Source organism: Cariama cristata, unplaced genomic scaffold (genome assembly GCF_000690535.1).
Source record: "Cariama cristata isolate BGI_N322 unplaced genomic scaffold, ASM69053v1 scaffold591, whole genome shotgun sequence".
Taxonomy (NCBI): Eukaryota; Metazoa; Chordata; class Aves; order Cariamiformes; family Cariamidae; genus Cariama; species Cariama cristata.
Window position 1 is genome coordinate 62,480 of NW_009599633.1, and position 19,466 is coordinate 81,945.

At 41.0% G+C, this 19,466-nt stretch overlaps 1 protein-coding gene across 1 annotated transcript in view; it reads right to left on the reverse strand.

The window, feature by feature from the left end:
- Positions 1–19,466, reverse strand: part of LOC104168956 (sodium channel protein type 5 subunit alpha-like) — a gene marked incomplete at its 5' end in the record, with an annotated part of 137,117 nt that overhangs the window by 18,780 nt on the left and 98,871 nt on the right. The window contains 2 exons of the mRNA XM_009709740.1: positions 815–937; positions 16,118–16,291. Coding sequence (XP_009708042.1) covers positions 815–937; positions 16,118–16,291 — 297 coding nt within the window. The remainder of the gene's footprint in view (positions 1–814; positions 938–16,117; positions 16,292–19,466) is intronic.

Below are 19,466 nucleotides of genomic sequence, written 5' to 3' on the forward strand. Positions count from 1 at the left end.
GGGATCATCAGACAATGTAAGTTGATTTACGTGTAATTTTGTCACAGATTTGCTTTATCTTGCAATGCAAGATTGGCAGTAACCTCAGTTTATACAGAGCACAGTTGCCATCATCTGCAAGTCATGCATGGTGCAGGAAGTTAAATAAAGTGGTTATCTAGACAATAATTGATTAGTGTAGTGGGTAGGCTTAACAAAGAAACAGGTATGCTGTGTGGATATAGCCACGCCGGCAAAGGAATGCAGAAGGCAAAGAGATGGATGCACAAGATGGAGCAACGAACACAAGCTACATGGTTTTAATGTTAATCCTGACATTCCACATTAAAACTGCAATCCATTCAAAGGAAAGATTTTATATATTAATTCCTTTGCTTTCCCTAACTTTTGCATTTCTAATTTTTGCTTTAATTACTAGTGACAAAGTCCTTAAGAACTTTCCCAGTTAGTTTCATTTTAATACATATCAAAAGCAGGGAGTAAACTTGTAGCTTGGTTATTCCCCTGATACGTCTTATAATTGAGAGGTAATTGTTAGCCAGATGCTTCCTTGGCCAAAAAGCTGTTTTTTAAAGTGCAATATGACAAGTTAGGCAGCAGGATTAGTTTATCATTAAATCCACCAGAGGGTAAAGCTATAATGATACAATTGCAATCAAGAGAAAGGAGGGATTTGTGATTTTGTTGTTTTGATACAGCGTTATAATTCACTTCCTTGGAAGACAAAGTGAAGACAAAACCATGTGCAACAGTTCCCTGTTGCATGCTTGACGTCACACAGTTGAGCTTTAACTGATGCTTTATATACTCTTACCCTCATCCCTTCAAATCGTGACAATGCTCTTAATGGTCGCAGAGCTCGGAGGGTCCTGAGGGATTTAATGGGACCCATCTCAGAGTATCCAAGTGTATTGGCGATGAGGCTTATTAGAGAGACCTGAATGGAGACACAAAGCAAGAATCCAATCTGTTAGTACAGTCCTGCCATTTTCTTTCTCTTCTAACTTTCCTTCCTGAAAAGAAACAGCTGGTTAGAGGAACAGTGGAAAAAAAATCTTAAATGGAAGCCATTAAACTAGACCAACATAGAAAAAAAGGAGATTTTTACATCCACGCATATACAGAACTCTTACCAACTCACAAAACCTTTGTTTCCACTTTAATGCAAAACTTACAGAAATACAGACTTTCAGAGTTGTTTTTCTTTTACCTAAGCACACAGAATTCCTCTTAATGTCAGCTTGCACAAAGTGGATGAGAAAGGAGATCACCATTACAAAACCACCGCTCTGTGATGCCCGCACTGTAGGTTTCCTGTACGCTCCTCAAGGTGTGTGTATCTTCCACTATTGAAAATATGAGTCATGTAAGCGTTATAATTTAGGGCTTTCTGGATGAAAGCACCTGTAAGATCTAACCATTTCCAGCAGAGATAAAAGATTTTAGCATTACCATTCAATTACTAATCTTAAACTTACTGATTAGAAACAAGTCTTCTAGATTGCTGATAGATGTGAGTTTACCCCATAGACTCTAAGAGAATGATGCATATGACTCTTTGATTCTGCACTTTTTCACTTTTTCTGGTTTCTGCAGTCTCTAAAAGAGAAGGAAACTTGACAGGTGCTCAACTTTCAGGTTCATACCCCTCAAAGCCTATGTCTTTGAAATAAACTATCTATTTCCAAATCTGGAGACAGTATGGAGGGGTTCCAATGCTCTTCCTATTCTCAGAGCTTTTGTAGTGCCCAGCTGGTTAGAAATGTGGATGCTATCAGGCACAGGACTGGAGTCTGGATGAACTGAATGGCAGTGCAGATAATGGGTCAGATTAACAAAGACATGGAGCAACTGGGTTTTGCATGCTCAAATCAGTGTTCACAGTCTGAATTCCTAATGAGCAGGCAGTGAGAAACAAACAGCTCTCCAGCACCATAGGTATCATGCCAATTTGTATGTATTAAAAAAAGAACTAAAATTGATTGCCACATATTATAAAATATTATTTTCTTAGAAGACAGAGAACTATGCATATTACTCATCACAGTTCCCTTATTCCTGTCTTACTTTAGTTGTTTTCACAGCCCCAGTTATCTTATTATCGGATTGTCTCACACTCACCAATGTGAATGTGCAAAGCTTATCTGGAAGCAGTGTGCTTTATTGCCATTTTAAAGACAGCAGCTAAGTCTAAAAACAGGGATTCTTCTACACTATATGAAAAATTAGGTGCTTAATGTAAAAGGAAACTCTAGGCTCCTCCATGAAAACAGACAGCTCTGGTGGGAAACTCCTTTTCATTTTAGAATGAGATGACTTTTCCTCTGAACCCCACTGCTGGCTGATCAGCCCAGCATCACCCATGAGGTTTGTGATAAAGCAGGATAAGATGAGCCTGGTCCCCTAAGTTGCAAGCTGCTGTCCTCTATGGAGCAATATTTCTTCTGAATATGCATTCATTTATGTACAAGTGCTGTCTGCACAGCTAAGTGTCTTTGTAAAACTTGCTCAAATGGTTAAATTTTTTACCTATTGATGGCTTTATTGTGGCATGTGAGTGACAGCAAGCCTAAGGGCAGGAGGTCTCAGAGACATCAAGCCTGGACTGGATGCAGCGGGCTAGATATCTGCCCGGATAAGACAGCCCACCTCTGCAGATGACTAAGTGGCACAGAGGCTGCCACGTTTTAACATGTCTGTCTTTAACAAGGTGTGACACTAGCTCACCTCCCATGTACAGACCCAGTGGTTGACGTGGAAGGAAGATCTTAATAAACACTTCTGGGTTTTAGTGGTGAGTGTGCTATAAAAATATCACAGTAGACAGGCAGACTGAATTCAAGGTCTGATGTCTTAGGTCCCTTAGAGACTGGGGAGGTAAAAATCACCACTGAAGCCTTTGCTTCCATCTCCAAGAAAGCAGGTCTGAACCCATGACATAAGCACACCTAAGAAGGTATTTTAAAGTAATGCAATAGGTTTGGCATGTTTCTTTCACCTAAATCCTGCTCAGTCAATGCTCACAGTTAAAGATGAAAATCTGAGTTTGACTTAAAAACCATCTGAAACTCACCAACACTTCCAAACTGAGGCAGCACCCATTTTCTGTCTTCCCTATCAGCCTTAATTAACAACCTGTATTCTGAAGTTGCATTAACATACAGTCCAAAGCCTCCTTTCATTCACTCTCCCCATTGACTTAATGTTGCCTAAATAATGAGAAAGGGCTGAAGGATTTGTCTAATAGCAGTAAGCAAATGCACAGCATACTTATATACTAAAGCCATTCAAATAAGTAATCTTAAAACTGTAATATGACTGGCATTATTGAGGTATCATGATAGGAGTGACTCTGAAATAGTAACACTATTTCTGTCTTTGATGGAAAGTTCACTGCAGAAAATGGCCTTAACCCCATGAAGTTTTGGAGCTTTCTATCCAGAAAGGCTGGAGGTATAAGAAAAACGGCTCAATGATAGCATGCTTAGTGATAGAAATCAAGATCTGTACACTCACATACCAAGGGAAATTCATTCATTTGTAAAACAAACGTAAAGGTTAAAAAGAAAATTAATCAAACACGGAGCATCCAACACCCTTCTTTGTTAGCTTCACCCACAATGACTGAAAGTCAGATCTTCTCAAGGTCTTCAAACTGCCTTGGTTTGTGCATCTGCATACTTCCTCCCTCAACACGGATATATGTCCTATACCTCCTCTTTCTCTCCAGGCAGAAGATGTTCTTTTCAAATCCTGCAAGACCAGACTTTGGATCTGAGCAGGTTACCATTTGTTTTGGAGTGCCGTAAATGTCACCCTGAAACACGTCACAAGTGATGTTGTCCTCCTGACACAGATTTACACAGCATTAGATATCTCTTCAGAGGATTAGGCTGTGAAGCTCTGTGATATTTGGCAATGATTTACAAGGTTGGAGTCAGAATTGAGTTTGAGACAACTTGTTTAAATGCTTGGATGTTGGTTTTGAAGGTATCCCCGTCAAATTTAATTTATAGGAGAATTACTAACGCAGAGACTTGGCCATTTGGACTTGATTAAAAGTGACCCGGAAGGCTATTTTTAGGAAAAAAATCAAGCAGTTTTCAAAATTGGTGCTGACTGCCCCACATAATAGCAGTAAAAGGTGAAGTCAGCTGTTTCTGTTACTTTTTTTTCCCTGTTACAAGGCTGCACTGTGCAGCCCAGAGCTGCTCTAAGGTTCTGCTTTGTGCTCTGCTAGGTATCAGAAACATGCTGGCACCCAGAAACACCTGCAAGGTCGATGTAACCTCCAGATCACAATATGGCATACATTTCAAATCCTTTCAGTATCTGTTTTCAAATAGTTTTGTAGTTTTTTTGGAAAAGAATACTTCTGAACACGAGGCATCACTGTAACATTGTGGAGAGCAGGTGAATCCTAAGGAATCCCTATCACCTGGTACCATTTCCCATAAAACACACAACTTGCTGTTGGGCTTGAGCTTTCACATCACCTTCACTTTTCACTCAGTATGTGTGCTAACGGTAAGCTACAGAGTCTGTCACCCTCCTGTGCACTTCTTCTGACCCAAGAAGCCTCATCACGGTTCTCATTTGCAGATACTCTGCTTCTAGCATTTCCTTTGAGGGTCTTTCCAGAACCTGCTAGATGTTACTCAGAAGCTTTCACAGCTTTCCATCTGAACCTTCCTTACCCTTAACTTAATCAAGTAATAAGATCCTCCATGTTAGCTCTAGACTGTTCCTTATCCCCTTGACATTTGGTGCCTCTGAAGTCCTCAGGACAATGTTGTCACTGGAATTTTCTATCTGGCGTGAACCCCAGTGTAAAACCTGGCAAGCAATGAGGGTCCCTAAGGTGGGGAGCGGTCGTCATAAATCAGTGTATGCAATCCTGTCTCCACAGACATTAACTGCAAGTCTCACCAATTGCATGGGTTAGGATTTCAATCACGTGGCAGCTCTTTCCTTTTGCTTTCCTCAGATCATCTCAGCACAGCCCAACAAGAGCCCAGCCTCAGTGCTGTCAGCGACTTCCCAAAATTTATTCCACCTTGAGAGAGTGGAAACCCTGAGTCAGCATTTACTGCCTAGCTCAATGGTAGAGTTTCCTAGCAAAGCTCAGGCTCCAGGCAAAGCCATGATCATGTTACCTACACACCTTGGCTTCTTCTTGCCATTGTAGACAAGCAGGGAATGTTGAGCCCTCTCTGATCCTGGCATTCAGGGAAGTTTTTTGCCCCTGTTCCTTACTTTCTTTGCCCAGAGATAGTTTTACCTATGCATCTATGAATATATTATATCTATAAATATATTGTATCTATACACCTATATTTCTGTATTTCTGTATTCCGATATATTTCTATATACAAGTTTATCTATACAGATTTTAAAATGGTTTGTGTGACAGCCTCCTGGAGCTGGGTAAAGGGAGAGATAAATGAACCACATAGCTTTCATTTTTGCCGTTTTCAGTGTTATGCTTAAGGAAAAAATGGCAGCTTTTAAACCTTGTGACAGCATTGAGCACTAGAAATATCAGCCATGGGGATTACCAGGCCTCTGGTTGGTATTTTGAAAGCCAGCCTCCTGTCATCTATGTGGCTTAGTGGCATTAGCAGCATGGGTCTAGAGTGCCCCATTGTATGACATTCATGTGTGTTTCCAGGGCAAAATCAAGAAGAATCAATGAATTTAGACTGCTAGAACACAGGCAATGATCTCTGAAGAGCGGGTAGCCTCACTGATAACTGTTCAAAGTTATTGCTAATATGTTCTAATGAGAGTAATGTTTGAACTTCTCAATTATTTTGACAATCCACTATCAGATTTTGACAATCCACTATCAGATTATATTTGACCAAAAAAAAAAAGGTCTTGTCCAGGAATCGGGACATTTTTTCAGTAACTGCCACATTTTTGGTTTACTATTTCAGTGGAACATTGTCATTCTTGAGACGAGAAATACAACTTATGTATTTGTACCCAGGTGACACCAAACTGGTGTTAGGTTCCCAGTGTGCTCACATTGGTGCTCACAGTAATTCATCTGTTAACAGAAATGCAGCGTTTTTGGACTATTAAAATTGTTCACTATGAACACACAGAGATAAAGTTTTACAGTTGGTATATATGTCTTCATTATCTGACAGTGAGTTAAGAAATCAGTGTTGTAAACCAATGGAAATCCCAGTAAAGCTGTCAGAAGAGAATTTTAAAGCTGCAGAAAGACAATTACAAAGTAGGAAGTGCAATAATGCGGCTTCCTTTCAGCACACACAGGGGAAACAGTCTTTAATCAAAAGATCACAGGCTCTTTTTCCCTAGGAGCTATCGCATTTATAACAGTAGTGAGGCTTCTTCCTCTATGCATACATTTTAATAGCGTATTAGTAGCATGCACAGATACCCTAGCCATGAAATTGATAGTGGCATGATAGTGGCAGAAATCTGAAGGGTGAAGTCTTTGGGAGCAGTGTTTCACCTGAGGCTGACAGAGTTTCCTATAGTGAGGAGATGGGTTTGAGCTGGAATAGGGGCTGCTCCTCTCTTTTTCCCATCCTTTCTCACCGGTCTAAAAGCACATCATTTCAGATAACCAGCAAGCATCCACTGGACCAAGCTGGAAGAAGATCTGAGCAGCATCATTCAAAGGCAGATGCTACTCAGCATAGACTGCATTTTTTTAATTAACTCCAGATCAACACTGAAATGAATTAACAGTGGAGCCCAGGGAACAAGGAGTTCTGCCTGAGCAACAGTAAAAATCCTCCTTGGCTGGTCATATAAATCCTAAAACCCATGAGAGCAGTGAGAACCTCTACTAAATGTCTGCCTGCTGTAGCGCACAGCTGTGAGTGATACCCTGCAAGCTGCTGTCTCAGGGAGAAGAGGAAACCTCCTTCCCATTTTGGGCAACAGCATATGTTTTATGCAGCTAGGGATTTCATCAAATTAACCTGCTTGTTCAAATTAGAGGGGAGAGAGCAGGGAAAAAAAGGACATCCGAAAGGGAACAGAGCAGCTGAGTTGAAAGCTCTGGCCACTTATTCAAATAAGCAGTTTCAGCTAATGCTTTCAAATAGATTTGTGCGTGCCCCAGCAACACCTGTCTTTCCCTCTCTAATTGTGCTTTTTTTTTTAAAAAAAAAAAAGTAGAAGAAAGAGAGCTTGGATTAATTCGGGTGCTTCTTTTCTGTCCGGTCTGGTTTGTCCTGTGCTTTGCTGCCAAGGATAGGATTACTCAAAGAAATCTTCAGAGCCCAAGCGACAGCCCAGTGTCTTTAGGAGCTAGGCCTGAGGTCCCAAGTTGCTCCCCTTGGTTTGAAAAGAAACAAAATTAGATCTGTACCCCAAATGCAAACTGGAAAAACTACAGGGAAAGGGGAATTTGCAAATAAATTGAAATACATGGAGCTTCTTGTTGCCACTCTCAAATACTGTTGGGAGAAAAGGGCTTGTAATGAGGTTGGTATTCACTTTAGCATCTACCATTTCTGAGCAGGCGTTCATTATTGCTTTTTTTTTTTTAATCTCTCTTTATCCTTTCATTCTGACACTGCATTTTCAGCCATATAGGTGCCTAACTGTATGATTGCACCTGCCAATCCAGAAATTGCATGCTATGGATAAAGGTCATAAAGTCAAAGGAACGTCTTAGAATTAGGACACTACAGAAAGAGTAAGGTGACCTAAACCAAACTCCCACCTCTGATACCTGTTTCCTTGAATCACAACCCTCACATTCAGGTAAAGACTATGAACTCCTTAGGGCTGCTCTGGAGATAGTCCATGGCATGGAGATGAAAGTGTGTTTGCAAATGAGTTAATGAACAGCTTCTCTCACCAGCAGCGGAGTTTATTACTGCTTGTGGAGTGCTCCTGTGTATTATAATATGATGGGCTACACGAGTGCCTAGATTAATTATCAACAAAAATTATCTCCTGGAAAGCCCGATGCCACTTCTTATAACTCAGGTTAAAAAAGGATTTTACATCATTCACTCATGCTTTTTTTCTGCAGGACATTTCCTCTTCTTTTTTTATTTTTGTGTTTCCCCTTCTACTACTCAAACTAAGGCTGTGAATCTCTGTTAATATTCCATCTTCTCAGCTTGTTTCCTGGTCCTCATGTTGACTCTTTTCAAGGCAATGTTTCCTTTTCAGAGGGCAGCCTTGTTGCAAACAGCATGTGCCGCTCCTGTTCGCTCAAATGCTTTTAAATAAATCATTCCTGCATCCTAATTGCTTCCTGGCGGTTTCCAGAAGAACCTCTTTACGTCTCGCTGTTCTCTTAATCTGTCACCTCCTTTACACCTGCTCAGGCTTTTCTAACAACTCCAGTCAATTCCCAGGGCAGGTGGCTGCGAATCAAGAATTAAACCTCGGCTAATTTCTGAGGGCAAGTTGAATGACCTGCTGCTGCGAGCTTACATCCAGCAACACAGCAAACTGACTTATTGATTTGCAGTTTCCCCACCCCACCATTTCCAAATGGATTTTCAGCTTGTCTGAATTCACCTTTTCACTGCAAACAGACACCTTTGCCAGATCTCTGGGCCCTGTTTATCAGCACTGGTTAGGGATAGCAGAGGGATCGCTGTGACTTTTGGGGACCACATGATAGTCCTTGATCAGCCAAACCTTGGCGGAGACCCAAAGTCTTTCTCCTTTTAGCAGCAGTGATGGCTGTGCGGGTGCAGCTGCCTTGAAAAGTCTGGTGTTTCTACTGGTATTTAGAGCAAAAGAATTTCTTCATCATCAACTACGTTCTGCTCCTCATCCAGACAGTGTGCGGAGACAGCCTTGATTTAGGGCAGCTGAAGAAGAAAGATATTCTTCCCTGAAAAAGATCTCTAAAACACCAAACTCATCCCACGGTACCTTCTTGATGCTGAATGCTGTTGTCAGGGGTAGATGGGAATATGCTTGATTATTATTTATTATTTGAAGATAGTGTTATAATGCCAGGGGTGTGCATAGTGATTACTGAGAGAACATTTCCCTGGGGCTCAGTCCCATCGACTGCTACATTTCCATCCCAGCCGGTGGGAGCTGAGGTGCTGAGCTGAAGGCATGCATACTTCTGGGCAGGATTAGGATCAACCCTACTTAAATATGACATGATGGCAAGGAAAAAAAAAACAAAAACAAAAACAAAAACAAATGAGAGAGAGAGAAAAATCCGTTTGGGCTGTTTCCACAAGGTGCTGTTCTGGATTTGCTTGATTCCCTAAAGCGTTTCTTTCATCAGATGTTCCACATCAATATGAAAAGTACCAAGTTGATGTGGGAAATACGACAGTCTTAGCTTGAAAATCATCTCTGTTTAGTTGGATTCTTGAACCTGATTGATCCCGATACTGTACTGAATATGCTAGGATGGAGAGGGACTTTGAAGGATTATAGGATCCCTGATTTCTGCCAGAAAGGATAACGGCACAAGTAGGAGTACATACTACAAGTAGGGGTCCTCATCTTCATTTGCCTTAGCACAAAACACCCCAAAGCCAGTCATACCAGGGTAGGAGGCCAGCACAAAGTCTCTAACACCACTGGGACACAGCTTTCCAGTTTCATTCCAATTCCTTTGATCTCTCCACCCCCCAATAAGGAATCCCTGACCCTTCTGCAGGCTGTTTCTCTTCCTTCACTTCTTCCTTCCCCATCCTCCTGGCACCAGTCTCCTGGACATCCTGGATGGAGCCACAGGGGTGGTGGGAAAAACCTTTCAGTCTGCAGCTGTTGGGGTTGAAAGGTGCTGGTCATCAGGGAGAGGAACTGTGGGACAATCGCCTTCTGTCCCTGCAGAGTGTGTGAGACTCTGCCTGGACTGTTGAATACAGCCCACATGTCCCTCCCAGCTCTGATCCTCCGTGCAAAGAAGAACATCACTGTATAAGGAATTTGGCTGCTGCACTTACAGTAATGGAAAGGGCCAAGCAACCTGCATGCAAGAGCTCCAGGGTTTTATTAATTATTTTCTTTTTAAGCATATTCTTCTAAAAAAGGACATTGAAATATGCTCCATCTTTAAATAATTTCAAGAAATAAAAATGGCTGGTAAATCTAGTTCACTACAATCTGACTTGAGAGGGGCGTTTTACACCACTTTCAAAAGTTGAAATTCTCCCCAAGTAATTGAAATTCTTCAGTAACTGCAGTAATTCTTCATATTGCAACCATTTCCCAAGGTGTAGGCAGGCAGTGAGCTACGCTGACTGCTGGAATTTTCTCTTCACCTTCGTTTATTGTCCCATTCCTCCAGCTGCAACGTGCTTTGTCCTGAAACCGAGCTTGTGCTTCCACTTGGCAAAGCCCCTGTGCTCCCCTTTTAGCATCTATGTGGTAACTAACATGAAGTGCAAACCAAGATAAGACAAGACATTTTTGCGTGTGTTATGTTGAGATAAAATGTGGGGTGGCAGAAGGGAGATTTACAGCATCGACTGACATGCTAACACACATTAAAACTACTTATCTCATCTTCATGTGGAATTTTTTTTTCACTTATCCTGAATTAGCCAATATGTAGTAAACTAGTATTTTTTTTCTTTTTTTTTTTTTTTTCTTTTTTTTTTTTTCTTCTTCTTCAAAACCAGGCTCCCTGGCTTCTGGAGAGGGATTCTTTTTCCTGTTAGTTGCCCGGAAGGTTTATGCCACCAGCAGAGGCCCGGAAGAATGTGCACTGAGACATCTCCAAAAATCCCACATGAGCATTTGCTTTGAGGAACTGGAAGAAAAGTAGTCAAAAATTGAACTCTGAAGTAATAGTACCATGTTGTAATCCGTGGATTTTTGATAACTCGCAGAGAGCCCTAATAAGTTCATTCTTAAGATGCTTTTCCAAGTGACAAGCTGTATTTTTTTACTTTTCCTCGGCTGTACTTTTGTCATTCTGTTCCCGTGTGCTTTTCTGAATAGAAACTAGATAAAATTCACATGCTTTTAGGATGATTTCCCAAGAATACAAATTGGATTTCAGTGCTGTTTGGGAGAAACTCATTACAGTAGATTGTGTAATTACTGGTAAAGCAAACAGAAATCACCTTGCTAATCAACGGGGAATACAGATGGAAAAAAACAATTAAAGTAATCACAAGCCATCAATATTTACTTCACACAGCAAGTTTTTAATTGTCACTTAAAGACAATCCAACACAAGGGCATAATTTAATTCAATTCAATTTTTAACTAGGGATAGAAAGACTGTTTGAAATTGTTCATTTCAAACTCAAAGATTATTAGCTGCTTCTTAACTTGACTGGTAGTGAAGTATCCAAAGTAGAAATCTTAGAGCAAGTGCTTTCCAGGAAACTATCTTGGAACTTGTAATATCTGTATTTTTTTAAGCATCCAGTGAAAAAGATGGTGCATTTAATGACTGAGCATCCATAAGCAGTTCTCAAAGAAGCAAACAGGAAATTTGGAAAGCTGCTCAACGGGGAATACAGATCTCTAGGTACAAACTCAGCAGCTCCAGGCAAACGCCAAACATGCGGCGTTGTAACCATTCACAAAAGGTACGGGGAGGATGGGAGTGTTGAAATGTACTTATTTTACTTCCATAAAAGCATCTACAAAATCCTGCCTAGTGCACTTGTTGAGTAACTCATTTGAGATGTCTGTCCTCCAAATCCATTGCTGAGCCTTCATGAACTATTTACAGACATATACCGCTTAAAGCTGTTGTGAGCCCCTGCCTCCAAGCTCCCTGGGAAAAGGGATGGAAGGAGCAATCTTTCTCCATGGTGACTCAGCTGGAAAGAAACTGGGGGCGGGTAGGGGGGGCATCAGGCTAAAAATTGAGAGCTAGAGATGATCTTCCCCTCCCCGCTGCAAGACATGGCGTTAGGACCCATTGCTGGAGATGGCTGAAGGGGAAGGAGGCTGCCAGCATCTCTTAAAAAGTAATTGCTTAAGAAAATAGCTTTTGCTAAGTATGAAATCCTGAAAGATGGAATAATCTTAGAAAGACTTGGTGGAGAAACCCTCATCTGCTCTCATCTCCAAAATCAGTAAACGACAATCAGGGGTTTTTTTTAAGCCTGGATTGGGACTAACTTTTGGCCAGTTAAATTGAACCCAAAAGCTGCAATGGAGATGATGGATTTGTGATAATGGACATTTGTAGAGAGATGACATTAATGTCTGTTTAAGAGGATTTTTCTGTGTATGCCACAGGCAATGAAACCTGGCTGTGACTTTTTTCTGAGCATTCTTACTAATGAGTTAGGGACTTTACATCCCTTTCCTGAGAGCTTTCTCATGACAGCCTCTGTAGGGTACCGGTCTCTCCCCTCTGCCTTCAATGCATGATCAGTGAGCGAAGAAACTTTTGACTGCAACACCTCCAGTCTTTGAATGATGCTAAGCTCCAGACTGATGTCTTTCCTGAACTGACCACTGCAATAGAATAATCCATCCACTGTCAGCAGAGACCGGGACATAGCTCAGAATTAATTGGCTGAAGCTCAAATTAGATAAGCTCAAGATAATATTTATAGGTCAGAGGAAACAATTGAAAGGAACATCAAACACGACATCAGCATGCACAACCGGTGGAGTTTATCTGCCCCTTGCTTTAAACCCCAACTGTCTTTGCCTGTCGCAGGACACGCTTAGTTGAGAGCAGTTTTCATAAACATTTGTTTTGAACGCCATGCACCTCTATCTCTGGCCAAGTTCAGGCTCCTTGTTTAATCTGCTTTGTACGAAGAGGTTTTGATTGCATGAATGCTTGGAAAATATCTACTCTTTGTGAAAATATTTGCCTGTGCATCCTAGCAAAGAGGATTGTGCATAAACACCATTCCTGATGGTGATACTGATCTCTGTCTACACTTCAGATACACTATTGTCCCTGCTTTTCCCTTGTTTGAAAAGAGCTGTGGACTGAGTGCCCACCGCTCCAATTCATGAGCATAGAGAGGTTATACTTGCAGTGTAGAAGGGGGTTACTTTTAGCAGTATACTTGTTATTTGCAGGGAGGTAACATGTATAGACGTACATCAATGCTGTTTGTTCAGTATATCCAAATTTCAGCAGACATCTAAGACACCTTTCCCAGGTGCCCTAAGTTGAAATGAGCCTGTATTTTGTGCTTTGATTACTCCTTGCCCCCTTCCTCCCAAAGAAACCTGTTTCAGTGTAGTTGATAGGACTTTACTGTATTGCAATGTATTTAAAAGCACTCTCTTACAGTTTTGCTACACTAGCACACTTCTTTGAGATGCAGAGAAGCCCATTATCAGAGATCATCCTTTAGGGATTCTACATCCAGCAAAAATAGCTCTCAGTTTGTGGACTGCTGTGTGTTTTGATGTTCAGGCTCTGTAAGACAGAATTTTCTTTAGTAATCCACAATTGTCAGATGGAGCCCTTGCTGTTCCACTGGCCCAAATCAGTGTCAAAGGTCTTTTGCAAGACAGGGTAAGTACAAACAAACAAACGAAAAACAACAAAAAAATTCAGCAGCAATATGCTTATACCCACTCTGGGTTCACTTCCCATTTAGAAATAGTGAATACTTGCAAATTTTGAGCTGGTTTTATGAATTATTCACAACAGAAAAAGGATTCTGAGTTGCATTTGTACAATGAGAAAACACAGATGATAGATGGTTTCACATGTCCAATGAAAAATCAACCATAGCAGCTTGAATTTTGAATACTGATACCAAACTGCTAATGAATAATTTGCAGATCAGGAATTTTTAAGTGAATAATTTTAAACAAATAAATTTGAGAAAATCAGACAAGTGCTTCATCTGCTTCTTTAGGAGCAGCTAATTCACCCATTCACTCTCTTCTGCAGCTCAGTTGCAGTGATTTGGTTCTCAAAGGACCAAAAAGAAAATGTAAATTGAAGTAAAAAGTGTGCTGGAAAAATGATAGCATGTTACTCTGCCAATTCAGAGTGGCAGGGTGTGTGAGCAATAGGGTGGGAGAAGAGCATCTGTTAAACCCGCTAAAAATATAGTACCAAGTTCTCATAATCTGCATCGGGAAAAGACTTTGAAGAAAAGAATGGGGCATGGGGAAAAGCTTTATTTATGGAGAACACTAAAGGGTAAGTGATTCCCTTTAGTCACTCAATAACTGAGTCAATCAATAACTGAAACAAGTCAAGGGTGGACCAACTTTTTGGTTAGATTGGGAGCCTGCAAAACCAACATCTAAATGCGGGTTAAGAAAATAAAATACTCTGGGTCAGTAAGAAAGCTGTGGGCTAGATTTTCTGGGGGTAAAGGGAGTCCCAGGGGCCTGTGGTCCCCTTTCCACCACAGCACTGCTTGATGCCAAATGTGCTCTGGACATGTGGCAGGGGAGGCGATGCCCCTTTCCCCAGCCCACCTCTGGCTGCCTCTACATCTGTCATTATACTCACAAACCCCACCATTCAAAGGCAAACATCTAGCTAAATTTTGGGGTTACACACTGACTTTGCATTCTTGTATAGCTCTTGTTGCAAGGGGGCTTTTCGCATGGAGGGCAGAATTTAGCTTAGATTTTGTTTTACTCTCTTTGCTATTAATCAGATGTCATGCTATGAAGTATGTATACCTAACAAGTGTCGAACTCATTTCAAACTGTTAATGATGCAGCAGAACTCCAAACTGTTTCAGTGAATTCATTGTGCAAACTGTTGCTCCCGTCAGGAAGACCCCTACTTATAGTTGTGACAGTACTCGGCCCTCATTGAGCCCTTCTAGTTTTCAGAAGCTCATTAAAATAGTAACTCCAATAACAAATTCCTAGAAGCCCATATAATACTTTAGGCAAGTCCTATTAGTCCCATCTTACAGAAGGAGAAACCAGGAAAGAAAATCTATGTCTTTTGACCTAAACCACAGCAAGCATAGTTTTCAGGTTTGGGCTATAACTTAGGAACTGGTGGTTTCCAATTTTGTGGTTAGATAATTAAACCAGGCCTTCCTTTTCTGTTGAAGCTAATCTGTCAAAAACGAGTGCCTTCCCTTTAAGAGGTTTCCAAGCATGTATGCAAAGAGGAATTTATGACCTACAATTTATGTAAAGAACTTCCTTTTCATAAAACAATTTATTAAAGCTCTGGAGAAGCTTCCAAAGGCTCTGATCCAGCAGTGCACTTAGACATGTCCATAACTTCAAACAAGTAAATCGTCCTATTGAAGTGCTTTCCTGGACTGGGGCCAAAGAAAGTGCAGTTCTCCCCTGAGTCAAGGTTCAGATGTAAAATGGGGAAAAATAATTTGTCAAAAGTTTAATAAGTTACACAGTCATGGCAAAGCTCTGCCAGCCTTCCACATTAACACCTCAAGCTAATAAGAAATGGCCTCAGGGAAATAATTGCCTCCTTATTGGCACACTGTGATGAAATGTTAAGCCTCATCTGGAGGATGAGGTGTTGCCGGCTTTTCCTGAATTTGGCATATCCCACATCGAGGCAATGTGAAACTTTGGAGGGGACATGCCTGGTACTAGCAACGCTCCTGGGGCAGGAGCTCCCTTTGGTTCAACTGTTTTTTGCTTTTAAGGATTATCCTCGTAGGAGAACTAAGCATTGCTATATTTCAAGGATTTGAAGTCTCTCGTAAGGTTTTGTAACAGTGAAATCACTTTGACAAGAGGACTATTCAAACCTTCTTCTGGACTCCTTCACTGGTAAATAGTTGGGAGACAGTACTGAACATACTGTACGCACTGCTGGCAGCTTTGCCGGGAAGCTACGCCAAGGACAGCTTCTCTAATCTGCTGAAAGACTTGTGTGTCGAGGTCATGTGTGGAGCAGTTGGAGGTAACCGGACCTTGTGCTAGCCAGGAGTGTGGAACGAGATGTTAAATGCTAAAAGAAAGAGCTAGTTCCTAGGGATGAGAAGGGAATGTGACTCAAATTAGCAGGGTGACACCTCTACGTAACGACACAAAGCGGTCTTCTCCACTCTGGCACGCTGATTCCTGGAGAGGTACAGTTACATATCAAGACCTCCTTTGAGCTGTGCCTAGGGTTGTTAGTCAAAATCAGAGTGACAGCTGTCATTTTGCAAATGCAAAACTGCCAGACTTAACAGCCCGTTCTCATGCATCATAAAATCCAACACAAGAAGCATCGTAGTTCCAGAATGATACTTACATCTACAATAAGGAAGTCAAGCCAGCACCAGGCATTGGTGAAATATTTCTTGAAGCCATAAGCCACCCATTTCAGGAGCATTTCCAAGACAAAGATGTAAGTGAATATTTTGTCAGCATATTCCAGCATGGTTTTTATGTTTTTCCGATCTTCAAGATAAATATCTTCAAAAGCCTGAAAGTACAAAAGATTGATTAAAAACTTCTCCTAAGCTCTGTTGGAAAGCATCAGCGCTGCACTGCAAGTCCGTGGCATTATTTGATGGGATATATGGTACTGTCTGTGATTTCTGATATATTTTAATGTTACTATCAGAAAGAGCGTGCAGGCACAAATAGGACCGACCCTAACCTAACAGAGATCTGTTCAGCTTTCCCATATAATGAACACATGCTTAGCTCTCTCTCTCCATCCTCTACTGACTGTACTGACTAGAGAACCTTTGAGTGTAAGAAGAGTTTAAGCACCCTAAATTTGGGAACATGAGTCTATGAGCAGGGTGCCATCCCAAGCTGCCCAAGGGCATCCTGCCTCAGCTCCCATTGGCTGTGCCACTGCTATCGGGGCACCTCAGATGTCCCTGGGGCTAGGACATCTGTCTTTAGGAGGCAGAATCCAACCCTTACATTTAGTCAAATACATCTTATTGCTAATGATGAGAAATTAGGTTATTAACCCGCCTGCGTTAGAGTACCAGAGTTCCCTGGCTTCTGTTCAGCCATTACATTTCAAGCAGCTACAGCTATCTGCCTCAAGAAATGCTCATTATTATTCACTTAACAGAACAATTATGTTTTAAAGGTCAAGGTATCTATCTACCCGTCTCATCTGTCTCTCTAACTAACCTTATGCAGGACATCATCAAAGCACTTTCAGTATCTGTATCAAATACAAGCAACTTAATAACCCCTTTAAAATATTTAAGATATAAACCAATATGCCTACTAAAATAAAACAAATAAAGTTGTCTCATAATTTAGCTTTCACTTTATAATGTACGTAAATAAAATGCAGGATCCTAGTGTCAGGGTTGCATACATGTGGCCCGTTTTGGGGTTTCTAAGTCGAGCAGTGGTTACGGTCTGCTTTCCCAGCTACTCCAGTGACTATCATTACACAAGCTGCTCCCTTGTCCCTATAACCTGGATAACCCAAGCTTTGATATAATACTCTCATCCCATCGTGTGACCCAGAGCACTTGGCAACATTATTTGAGAGGGTCTGTGCTAATCATCTTAATTATCTGCATTTACATATTTCAAGATCTGTAGCTACTTTCTGAGGAACTTCAAAAAGTTAGCAAACACCCAGTGCCTGGAGATACAAGAAGTGTGTTGCTTGTCACTCAAGCAGTCACACTGCTCTTTTGCCTGCCAGGAAACAGTAATTAAACTGACAAGAAAGCTTTGGCAGCCTGTGCCAAAGCTTGTCCATTTGTCCCCACACTTTGGGGTGACGTTTTCACTGCAACTCGGTCTCCTATCTTGCTTTCAAAAATGATATTTCAAGGGTGTGAAAGAGCTGCTGGAGTAAGCTACAGAAAACAATACATGGAGAGATTGGAGCTTATCACTTCTTGTAGGGGCTCACTCACTTTGTCAGATGACTTGTTGTACTTTGCAATTACAGCAAAAATAACAACAAACTATTTAAAATTATTTCCTCTTCTCCCTCCTTTGCTCTCCCTACTTTCTACACACTTGTCCAAAAGTACATTGTGTACTAAAAACACACTGTGAGTCAGGAAAGAGCTTAATAAGGGATGAAAAATATGCTACCTGAATGCCACAGGTGCCCTGTATTTCTGCACGAGCTATGGATATTACCCAAATGCCAAAATTCTGGTGCTTTGTATTTTTTCACAGTGACAGATGAAATCTTTGCAATATAAAACATCATTAAGGGTTATTTCTTCTGCTTTGCTTGCTTTGTTAAAAAAGAGGATATCTGCAGTGTTATCCACAATTACTATTAAAACACAGGCTCCCAGTTTGGATGCCTATGGCTTAGATGCATAAGAAGGGTTTTTGGATCTTTTGCAGAAAGCTATAGATATATTCTGATGGTTTAACTACCACATACAAATATATACTGGCTTTTAAACTCTCTTAAGAACTTGGCATGTCCCAGCAATGTAGCCAGATGAGCTCAGCTTTTGGAAGAGCTCACCCCAGAATAACAGACGAAAAAAGTTGTGTCTTGCCTCCAACATCTCCAGTCCAAATATTGAAGCGCAGTGCTGATATGTGAGAAAATGCAGCATAATTTGCCCTTATACAGGATTGCACTGACTAAATTGAAAATCACAAAAAGTAAATGAATGCATGCAATGAAAATTAAATGAGATTTATATTGCAGTGTTCAGTATCTAAGGCACTTTCAATTACGTACGTAAGGAAGTGTATTCATCTGAAGTGTATTATAGCAAGCGACATGCCCCCTTTAAAATGTGTTAAGAAATTAACATGCTGATTCTCAAGCTGGTGCAAAAACTGTCAGACTCCATTGATTTCAGCAAAGCTATGACAATTTTCAGCAGCCTACTATTTACCTAAGTTTTTCAGCCTCTTACTTTTCATAATAAAATAAGATTTCCTAGGTGAAATTTCAGACAATCCCTGGTGGATCTGGAGAACAGTCCATTCCTTTCCTTTTTGCATCAACATTTATGTATATCCACCTTCGTGTCTCCCTGCAGAGACTTTCTTTAAACTACATAAACCCAGTACTTCTGTGTTTTCCCCTTTTTTTAGGCCACTGATAATTTGTGTTGCTCTCCTCTGGAGTTTCTTCAATTAGCCCATGTCTTTCCCAAAGTGCAATGCCCAGAGCTGAAGCCAGTGCTCCAGCTGAGGTCTCCTTGATGCCAACTGGAGTGGAAGAACATGCTTATTTATACAGCCCAGTGGGGTGTTCAGCTTTTGTGCGATGCTATGATGTAGTTTACTCTATCCTGTTTGTTGCCTGTTCTCTCTCCAGTTCTTTTTAGTGAATCTGCTACCTTACCAGTCATCCTGCATCCTGCTTTACTGCCTGTGATTATTCCTGATGAGGTGAAGCAAGGCACCTTTCTAAGACGATGTTCCTCTTACTACTTAAGGAAGATTCATCCATTTGGCTGAAGTTAATCTTGACTTCCAGAAATACAAGGATAACCTGTCCAAACATGGCACTGTCTGCAAATTTAGTAGGTGTATTTCTTACTCCATCACGGAGGACAAAATCAGTGACCACCAGACCAAAGCCTGGAGAATTCTTGATATACCTCTTTGCTCTACACCTGGATAAAAACCTGGGAGAAATCCCACCAGCTTCAGTGACGTTCCTGACATGTAAATGAGCAACATAA